The sequence below is a fragment of the Symphalangus syndactylus genome, chromosome 24 (genome assembly GCF_028878055.3).
Source record: "Symphalangus syndactylus isolate Jambi chromosome 24, NHGRI_mSymSyn1-v2.1_pri, whole genome shotgun sequence".
Taxonomy (NCBI): Eukaryota; Metazoa; Chordata; class Mammalia; order Primates; family Hylobatidae; genus Symphalangus; species Symphalangus syndactylus.
Window position 1 is genome coordinate 16524185 of NC_072446.2, and position 10992 is coordinate 16535176.

The window sequence follows — 10992 nt, forward strand, 5'->3', positions numbered from 1 at the left end:
TTGGCTTTTTTTTTTTTTATTGTTGTTGGCACGGTTTCGGGGGACTTATTCTTGCTGAGTTAACTCCCTCTCTCACTCTTTTTTTTGGCCATGCCTGGGGAGGATTCGCGGTGTAGGGGGAAGGCGCGCCCCTGCGGCTTCTGAGTCTCATCTTCCCGGAGCGGAAGGAAGGAATCAGGCACCTCCTCCCAGCCGCCCCCACGGGCTCTGGTCCGCCCCGAGGCTTCCCTGAGCTCGCCAGGCCCCAGGGCAGTGTGGGGCGGGCTCCCGGCCAGGCGCGGTCGGGACGCCCGCCGGTCCCCAGGTTCGGGGCAGCGCGCAGCGCGGGTCCGCGGTGGCTCATCTGTCTTCGCGACCCGGCCTGGCAGCGCCGCGCTCCGCTCGGAGGGCACTCGGCGGCAGAGTCCCGCGCTGGGGAGGGGCGAGGGAACTCGCCGCCCCCTCTGCGGACTCAGATCGAGCAGGAGAGAGTGGGCGCCGAGCTGGAGCCAGCGCAGGGCCGTGGGCTCCTCTCTGGGCACACATCCTTTACGCCACGCGTTTTCAGGGGCTGAGGGGCCTCGAACCTTGCCAATAGGCAGTGCTGTGCACCCCGCTTGCTTTGGGGTGCGTTAAACGTCAGGAGAGAGCTGCTCAGATGGGGTCACCAGACGCCTTCTCCCCCTTTTCCCGGAGCCCGCGGGTTGCGCGATAAGCCAGCCCCAGCCGGACGCTGTGCTCCTATAAATAGAGCGCGTGTGCCCGCTTCGCGCTCTCCGGGCTGCGCGAGGAACGAGAAAGTTGTGCGCAGGGACTGGGGGCGGGAGGCCAGGCAGGAGAGGACCCGCAGGACCAGCCGCCCTGCACGCTGCGCCTGGCGCCTTGGACCTGATCCTGCGAATCTGCGTTTTCGGTGCAGGGGACCCGGCTAGCCGCTGCCTCCCTCCCTACCTCTGGGTGACACCAGGTTTGGGGGAATTTTTGACCAAGTGAAAGTGGGAGTCGCTGGCGTCCTGGCCATGAACACAGCCTCGCGTTCTTCTCAGCCTAGGAAGGACCTTCTGCCTCTGTAACTCGTCCCTGCCGCAAGCCAGACAGGACTGGCACCCGCGCCGCTGGGCATCCGCCACCCTTGTGGCTTCTCTTTGAGTCCCCTCTTTTTGTTCCTGCTCCGTGGTTTACCTGGTGGTGCTTGAGTTTGGGGTGAGAATTTATTATTATTATTTTTTGCTTTGAGGTGTGAATGTGAAGGTTTGATGACTTTTAGATGTCTAGGAACAAGAGTGGTTGCAGGGGCCCCAGGCAGGGCTGATTCTTGGGCGGAGGAGGGTAGGGTAAAGGGTTCTGCATGAGCTCCTTAAAGGACAAAGGTAACAGAGCCAGCGAGAGAGCTCGAGGGGAGACTTTGACTTCAAGCCACAGAATTGGTGGAAGTGTGCGCGCCGCCGCCGCCGCCGTCGCTCCTGCAGCGCTGTCGACCTAGCCGCTAGCATCTTCCCGAGCACCGGGATCCCGGGGTAGGAGGTGACGCGGGCGAGCACCAGCGCCAGCCGGCTGTGGCTGCCCATGCGGCTTACCATGGGCTCCGGGCGCCGGGCGCTGTCCGCGGTGCCGGCCGTGCTGCTGGTCCTCACGCTGCCGGGGCTGCCCGTCTGGGCACAGAACGACACGGAGCCCATCGTGCTGGAGGGCAAGTGTCTGGTGGTGTGCGACTCGAACCCGGCCACGGACTCCAAGGGCTCCTCTTCCTCCCCGCTGGGGATATCGGTCCGGGCGGCCAACTCCAAGGTCGCCTTCTCGGCGGTGCGGAGCACCAATCACGAGCCATCCGAGATGAGCAACAAGACGCGCATCATTTACTTCGATCAGGTCAGACCCGGGGGGGACGCGAGCACCTAGGGGGCGGGCGGTCTCCAGGCACCTCAGCACGAGGCTGCCTGCCCAGGCTAAGCTGGTCCGATTGGGAAATGGGGAATCATGTAAAGCACTCGCCTTCCCAAATATGCCTGGGTCTGAAACTTCTACCGTCTCTCTTCCTACCCCTCTCACCAGCCCCGGCTCCCATCCCTTCCGGGCCCCTAAAAGAGGCTGCTGCGGCGGCGGGGGAGAGGCTTGGGAGCGCAGAACCGGGCAGCGAGAGCTCAGGGCAAGTTTCGAGCAACAGGTCGGCGGGAGCCGAAGGGCACCTGGTCCCTGGACGTCGTGATCTCTTGGCCAGATCTTGGTCCCCTGGCTCAGACTCCTCTGCGGGTGCCGCTGAGGCTGCTCCCTGGGTTCCTTTGCGGAACAGGATAAATGTTTGATTTGTTTCTCCCAGGTAGAGAAGCTTCTCTCCAAAGAGAGCCCCGGGCTTCCACACTCTGCAGAGATCGGGCAGGTGGCCGCGGAGGGCGGGGGCAGAGCCGGGGGTCAGATCTCGCCTGCAGGTTCCACTGTTCGCGTACCAGGCGCCGCTGCCACTGCCGCTGCCTCGGAGTAGGCAGCAAGCCTTTCTCTGGTACTTAGAGAAAAGTTGCGGAGGAGGGGAGGAAAAGGAATTTGGCAACTGCGCTGAGCTCCCGTAGGAAAGCGCTTGGGAGCCGGTTCTCCCTTCCCGGGCTCCTGTCCTTTCAGAGAATTGCAAATAGCTGGGGAAAGACAGACTTTGAGGTTGATGAGGGTAGGGGAATAACTGACGGAAGTTGCAGCTGCAGTTTAGCGACCTGGTGCTCCGTGTTTGGCGTGATGAGAAACCCCAGGATATCAGCTTACCTTTAGCAAGGGGTCTTAAGGGAGAAAACAGTCTTCAGAGTTTTAATTTCAGCCCCAACAGTATCCAGAGTCTTTTTAAATTCCAAATTCACAGTTCACAGTTGTATGCAAAGCTACAATGTGCAGGGGGCACAGGTTAAGTGGTGTTGCAGGATGTGCCAGGGAAAGCACGAGGTGACATCTGTATTCCTTGCTTAATTTTTCCTAATTAATGCACTCTCCAGCTGGCCAAAGACAGAGAATGCCCCTCTAGGGGCTTAGTATTTGATAGCCATAATTTTTAAAGAATTAAGTAGCCCCATTTGGGGTTTTGGTGCAGTATTTTCCATCTTAATGGAAATAAAGTCTAGCACCTCCCCTAGTTTGTATTTCAACGGTTTAATTAAATGTTGGAATAATGTGGGCATTGCACTATCCTCTATACAGGGTGTTCTTTTTAATGACCTTTCCATCAATTAGAAGAGGAAAAGGGTTTGTTCTTCTGTTCAGTGAGCACTGCATCTTAGAGACAAGAAGACACATTTGGTTATAAATCTCGGTGTACCTGGGTGCTCCAATTACAGTGTAGAGTCAACATCCAGTTTTATATGTAGCCAACACTAATCAGCTATTTTCATTATTGCTAATGAATTATGCTACTTGTATCTGAATCAGGAAGTCACCACTAAGCACCTCAAATTATTTTAATTGTGCTTGAAAAATTTCTTTGTAAAGCCTCTGTTGGGGATTATTGCACAGCTGGTGACTTGTTGAAAGACCATCTATCATCGGGTTACAAAAAAAACTGATGCTTACTTGGAAGAAGACGAAATCTCAGAATGAAATTACACACGTACATGTGTTTTAAGTTAGGTGTTGAGCCTGATACATCTGCTTGACTGTCACTACATTCTGGTATGTTGCCCAGAGATAATAGTACATTTTTAGGGAATTATGCAAGAGGCTTGCAAGTGTGTTAATATTGGCAAGAATGCAGTGTTTGAAAGAGATAGTAGCAGATTGCCGTTGATATATGAGAAGTATATCTTTTTAGGGACCTCTTATTATTTTTGAATGCTACTTACAGGCGTATTTCTTGGAGAGAAATGGAAGAAACCCTGGTTATTTTAACATTCATCCTCCATCCCAATCCCTCTTTCTCATAGAAAGAGACTTACCCATGTGACATTGCAAATTTAGCTTAAGAGGCCACTTATTAAAATTTAGAGTTAATTTTATAACCAATAGAACTAGGCTGAATATTTTGGAATACAAAATGCATTGTTGCTTTCTTGGGAAACAGTATCTAATTTCACTTTTGAACCTTGAACTTCAAATAAAGAGCAGGTGATTGATAGGAGGTTAATGGACAGCCCTGGGAGGAACAGGGAAAGCCACCTATTTCATAGTTTATCCTTCTTTATGCTGTCCTCTTTGGCAGCCCCCCAAGGGCTGACTCATTGCCACATTATTATAATTAAGGCCTAGCTGGCACAGGAATGAAAAAAAATGGTAACAGATCTTAGGAGAGGGGTGGTGGTGGCTCAGAGAAGGGTCAGGCATTCAGATCACTTTGTGCACCAACTGTTCAGTGTCAAGGATTATGTCACATGGTGGAGGGGGTACCCATGCCTCTGTGGTTTGTCCAGGGATGCTGCGGAGAACTCACAGATGCTGATTGGCTGGCTTGGAAACGTCACCTCTGGACATTGCAAAGGCTTGTAGAAGGTGGGAATGTAAACACATAGCAGGTGCCTTTTATCCGACTCTCAAGGTAAAGCTAATATTTATAAGCCCTCAAATGTTAGCTCGATGTTTCCAGAGCCATTGGGCCTTGCTGGAAATTGAGACATGAATACAAAGCAGTTACTTTATTTATTCTTGTATCATTTAAAAGACAGAAGAACCTTCCAATATTCAAGTCAATTTTCCAAATCAGTTAAGAGGAAAGATATAGAACTAGATGTTTTATTTTCTATGATTTCTTAAGCTGTTTGCCAAGAATGAATGAATGAACAAAAGAAAAAAGGAAAGAAAGAGGAAGGAAGGAAGGAAGGAGGGAAAGGAGGAGAGGAAGAGAGTGAGAGGAAGAAAATTCATTTTAGTTACAGAAGAAAATATAATAACTTATTTTTATTTATTATTTTTATTTGTAGATCCTGGTGAATGTGGGTAATTTTTTCACATTGGAGTCTGTCTTTGTAGCACCAAGGAAAGGAATTTACAGTTTCAGTTTTCACGTGATTAAAGTCTACCAGAGCCAAACTATCCAGGTGTGTGTTTTGACCCCTTCCATCCATACTCCCAACCAACTGTGCTTATCTTTAGTGGGTTATGTATTTAAGTATTTATTCAAAGTTGTGTTTCCACGATAGAAATAAACAGCCATCTTTATCGTTTATTTTAAAACACTTAATTTCTAATTTTTTTCCTTTTTAACATCCATTAAGATGTGACAAAAAGCATATAGAAAAATAAGCAATTGAAGTTATTACCTTAATAACAATCATTTTTAAAAAATCCATGGTTTAGTAAAAATTCAGTGACACAAATCTCTTTGTAAGATCATGCTTTCATTTAATGCACATACAAAAATTACTTGAACTCGTAAGAAAAATACTTGTAAGACTAGTAGAGCTTTACAAGTGCATACTAAATAGATAAAACACATTTGCTATTTTTTAAAATTATGAGATACAGCTAATCAGTAAGAATAAGTCTATGAAGGAGTAACTGTTCAAAATGCATTGTTAAAAAAGGGTGCTATATGCGTATGCTTGAGTTTGTCCTCAGTTACTCTGATGCTAATGAATTCTTACCAACTGCAGTTCCCGTTAATATATTTTGTGTTCTGCTTTCTAAGACAATGAGCTTGACCTTACACTCAAAAGCAACAGTGGAGCTAGTTCCAACAATATTCCAGTATGCTAATAGTAAATGACACAAATACATGTGCATGGAATTCTAGGAAAACCTTTTATTTTATGCTCAGTATTTATCTCATACATTATGTCAATATGAATGATAGATTACACACTTATCTATTAATACTTTTACATGTCCTAGTAAATGGATAAATGGATCAGCCTCAGATTTCATTTATTCCATATGACTTTTAACCTAAAAAAAATCTAGAAAACAAACTTACTTCCATGGAAAAGATTTTCCCAACCTCCAATATTTAGAAAAGTATGCAATGCTTGATGCAGTGTAATCAAAATTGTAGAATAGAAAATACTTAATACAGTTTTGAGCTGATTCTAATTATCTATCACTAAAATCTCTAAAATCTAAAATCTAAATCTAAAATCACTAAAATCACTAAAATCAGTGATAGTGGTGATTATTATTTTTTATTTTTTGTTTTTTCTCTGAGATAGGGTCTCACTCTTTCACCCAGGCTGGAATGCAGTGGCACAACCGTAGCTCACTTCAACCTCAAACCCCTGAGTTCAAGCGATCCTCCTGCCTCAGCCTTTTGAGAAGCTAGGACTATAGGTACATGTGACCAACTGGGCTAATTTTTAAATTTGTTGTTTTGTTTATTTTAGAGATGGGGTCCTGCTATGTTGCCCAGGCTGGTCTTGAACTCCTAGCTTCAAGTGATCCTCCTGCCTTGGCCTCCCAAAGTGTTGTAATTACAGGCATGAGCCACTATGCCTTGCCTGATGATTGTTTTTAATGCTTGTTTCCTATCAGGGAAAATAGAAAAAGAAATAAACACACACAGACACACATATACACACACTTCATTATTTCAATTGATTTTCAGTAGTATGCATGTTATAGCTGCACAAAAGCTCGCAAGGATGTTGGTAGGATTGGGTTGTATCTGGGTTTCTTAGGTCAGCGGGCAGAGGGTCTCTTTTACGAATGTGCTGGGAAGCCACAAGCCTGCTTTATTTCCAAAAGATTACTGTTGGGTGGAAGAGGTAAGTAAAGCAGTAAGCTTCATTTATGTGCTGAAGGGAAGCTAGTTTTCACATGGCCAGGTTGCTCTCCATAGATGCTATACTTTTGTAGGAATTTAAGGAAATTCCAATAAGAAAAAAAAAATTTTAAAAATCAGTTCAGCAGACATGCAAATATGGCCCCCACAACTGGCTAATTTGAAAGGAAGGGAATATATTTCTTGAACATCAGGTATTTTACTGGGTCTGTCATCTTAGACATTATTTATTCTCCCCAGTAGATGTTTTGACTTTAAAGAGAACTTTTCAATTATTATTATTTTTCTTCTTCTAGGTTAACTTGATGTTAAATGGAAAACCAGTAATATCTGCCTTTGCGGGGGACAAAGATGTTACTCGTGAAGCTGCCACGAATGGTGTCCTACTCTACCTAGATAAAGAGGATAAGGTTTACCTAAAACTGGAGAAAGGTAATTTGGTTGGAGGCTGGCAGTATTCCACGTTTTCTGGCTTTCTGGTGTTCCCCCTATAGGATTCAATTTCTCCGTGATGTTTATCCAGGTGAGGGATGACCCACTCCTGAGTTATTGGAAGATCATTTTTTCATCATTGGATTGATGTCTTTTATTGGTTTCTCATGGGTGGATATGGATTCTAAGGATTCTAGGCCTGTCTGAACCAATACAAAAGTTCACAGATTATTTGTGTGTGTCTGTTTCAGTATATTTGGATTGGGACTCTAAGCAGATAATACCTATGCTTAAATGTAACAGTCAAAAGCTGTCTGCAAGATTTATTCTGAATTTCATTTCCCGGGATTACTGAATTCGTTACAGATGTGGAATTTTATTTGTTTAGTTTTAAAAGACTGGCAATCGGGTCTAAGCATTAGAAAACTCTAAAGTTCTGACTTCAATCAACGGTTAGTGCGATACTGCCAAAGAACTGTATGCTGTGTTAATATATTGATTATATTTGTTTTTATTCCTTTGGAATTTGTTTGGTTCTTGTAAAAAACTTGGAACTTTTTTTTTCAGTAACTGATATTATGTTGTCTTTTAAAATAAGGTAATGAATGGCTTGCCCACAAATTTACCTTGACTAGGATACCATCAACATGACTTCTCTCAAAAAAAAAAGAATGCTTCATAGTTGTATTTTAATTGTATATGTGAAAGAGTCATATTTTCCAAATTATATTTTCTAAGAAGAAGAATAGATCATAAATCTGACAAGGAAAAAGTTGCTTACCCGAAATCTAAGTGCTCAATCCCTGAACCTCGGCAAAACAGCTCCCTCCGAGGGAAATCTTATACTTTATTGCTCAACTTTAATTAAAATGATGAATAATAACCACTTTATTAAAAACCTAAGGTTTTTTTTTTTCCGTAGGCATGACCACTTTATAAACTGGTGGTGGGATGCTGTTGTTTCTAATTATACCTATTTTTCAAGCCTTCTGTTGTATTTGAAGTATCATCTGGTTTTGCCTTAACTCTTTAAATTGTATATATTTATCTGTTTAGCTAATATTAAATTCAAATATCCCATATCTAAATTTAGTGCAATATCTTATTTTGTCTTTTGTATAGGTCATATGAATTCATAAAATTATTTATGTCTGTTATAGAATAAAGATTAATATATGTTAGTTGAATTGTTTTTTTCTTTCTGTTTTGGAAATATGTATTCTACATTATTTATTTCCTCTTACTTTGTCTCTTGCTAACCCTTTCTTCCTTCTTTGCTCCTTTTTTCTTTCTTCCTTCCTTCTTCCCTTCCTTTCATCCTTTCATTTCTTTTTTCCTGAAGTTTAAGAAAAGCTTTCTGAATTTGCAGGTAATGTCCTCTGAGCTGATATAGGAAATCTTTACTGTGTTTAATTTGTCCAAATGTAGGAATTTCAAGCTTGCCAAAAGGGAATCAATGAACTGAGTAAACTCTTCTTTCAGAAGGGCTGATTGTTAAAAAGTTAAGTTTAAAAGATCCCCTAAAATATCAGGAGGATGCTCAATGTGTGAATGAGTGGTGATGAGTTTAAAGACCAATATTTTCATACTGAAGACTCTGAGGAAAAGTTCTGCCCTTTTTTCAACACTAAAAGACAGAGGATCACAGGCCTCTTCTTAGGAGGAATTATTATTACACCTGCCTTGTTTGGAGATTTGGGCTCAATTTCCTGGTCTTTAGTCCATTAAAACAATTTTTGGGGGGCTGGGCAGGGGGCTTTTGTACTTAGTGGCAACAAGCTAGGTGTTACAGGGAGACACATGCAGGCATGTCTTCCAGGATAATTGTGTTAATTGCCAAGTCAAAGTATTCATTCATCACCAGGAAGACTCCTCTTTCTCTGAAAAAAATTATCTGCAGATGCTGGCAATGGATCCCCAATGTTTTGCTTGGCAAGTTGTCTTCTGCTGACTTCCTGTCAAAAACCTTTTCCCCTGTGTGATTTTATAACGTAAAAAAAAAGTATCGTGCAGAGAGACTCAATAAAAGGGGCATTTTCTAAATGTGAGTGGAATTCTCTTTAAATGGACCTGCTCTAACACAGACTTCCACCGGGTTCTCTGTGTGCAGAATTTGTATGTATGCATTGCAACAGGTGAATCCTACTTGAATAAATACAGTTGGCCTTCCATGTCCACAGGTTCTGCATCTGAGATTCAACCAGCTGAATACCAAAAATATTTGGGGAAAAAAACCAAATAAAACAATAATATAACAGTAAAAATAGTACAAATAAAAACCAACATAGTATAACAACTATTTACACAGCAGTACATTGTATTAGGCATTATAAGTAATCTAGAGATGATTTAAAGTGTAATTTATGTAGATCATATGCACATAATACTATGCCATTTTTATATAAGGGACTTAACTATCTGCAGATTTTGGTGACCTCAGGGGGTTCTGGAATGAATTCCCCACAAGTACCAAGGGATGACTGTAGGCTATCAGTCACTGTTTTGGCAAAATGCCCAAAAGTATTGAAATTACCAATAGAAACCTACGATGAGAGAGAGAAAGTTAGGTGATTATCAAAATAGATCAATAGAGAAATGTTCTCATAAACATGATTGTGGCCGTCCTTTGGGGCTTGCCCTTTTTTGATTGATTTTTTTTTCTGAACATAAAAGAAAATTGGCAAAGGGCTTGACTCTGATTTCTAAACTTTAGTGCACATATTTTTAAACACAAAAGCCATTTGAAACTTTCAAGGAACTCCATTTGAAAAGGCACTGGGGCCGTGGCTATAAAATGTGGAAGGAAACCTGCCTTAGTATGTCCCAGGTGGAGAGATGAAGTGAGAATGAGACCCTGAGATACACACTCTAAGCTGATTCTAGAAAGTGAGAGCCACCACTGAACATAGTGGCTGGAAAAGATAAGACTGAGGGAGAGAATAAAAGCTACAAGGGCCGGGCGCGGTGGCTCACGCCTGTAATCCCAGCACTTTGGGAGGCCGAGGCAGGCGGATCATGGGGTCAGGAGATCGAGACCATCCTGGCTAACATGGTGAAACCCCGTCTCTACTAAAAATACAAAAAATTAGCCAGGCGTGGTGGCGGGCGCCTGTAGTCCCAGTAACTCGGGAGGCTGATGCAGGAGAATGGTGTGAACCTGGGAGGCGGAGCTTGCAGTGAGCCGAGATCCCACCACTGCACTCCAGCCTGGGTGACAGAGCGAGACTCCATCTTAGAAAAAAAAAAAAAAAAAAGCTACAAGGCACAGAAGGATTTGGCCAGGAAGCATGGATTTTGGACAGACATAAGATGGAATCCTGCAATATTTATTTGCCAGCTCTGTGACCTTGGGCAGGTTCCTTCATCTCTCTGAGCTTTAGTTACTTCATTTGTAAACAGCAGGTAGTTGGTTGTTACCATGAAATAAGACATGTGAAGGGCACACAGTAGGAGCTCAACTAAGGGCCTACTGTGATTACTAAAATTTAGAGGTCTCATATGGGCCAAGCAGGAAATAGACCTGCAGGAAGGCATTAAGATTGGCACGAGGAAAGGAAGAAAATTAAGTTTGAGTAGGATACATTAAAGAGAAGGAGGCAGTGGTGTCAGAAGTATTTCCAGAAATGGAGCCAGATGCTCCCTGCGTATTCTATGACTCGAAAGTAGTTTTCAGGTATCGCTGGGTCCACAAAAATGCTAATTGAACACAGTATTTGCATTGGCCTTATCTGCATTTGTCAATGCCAGCACCATCCTTTCCTTAGATGGTCCCTACCTCCTTTGACTCTTCCTTGATCTATTGATCAACAAATGCAAGGAATTGTCTGTAGCAAGCAGCTTCTTCCTGACAGAAGCTCATGATAACAAAACTGAAGGAAATAAAGAGCTTGTACATAGGATAT

General features: G+C 43.6%; 1 protein-coding gene across 1 annotated transcript; it reads left to right on the forward strand.

Annotated features, from left to right (window-relative positions):
- The first annotated feature begins 209 nt into the window (after positions 1-209).
- Positions 210-8271, forward strand: CBLN4 (cerebellin 4 precursor). Its single transcript, XM_055266026.1, has 3 exons — positions 210-1848; positions 4866-4982; positions 6955-8271. Exons 1-3 carry the CDS (start codon positions 1546-1548, stop codon positions 7150-7152), a joined length of 618 nt encoding a protein of 205 aa, XP_055122001.1. The 5' UTR covers positions 210-1545; the 3' UTR covers positions 7153-8271.
- Positions 8272-10992: the final 2721 nt, after the last annotated feature.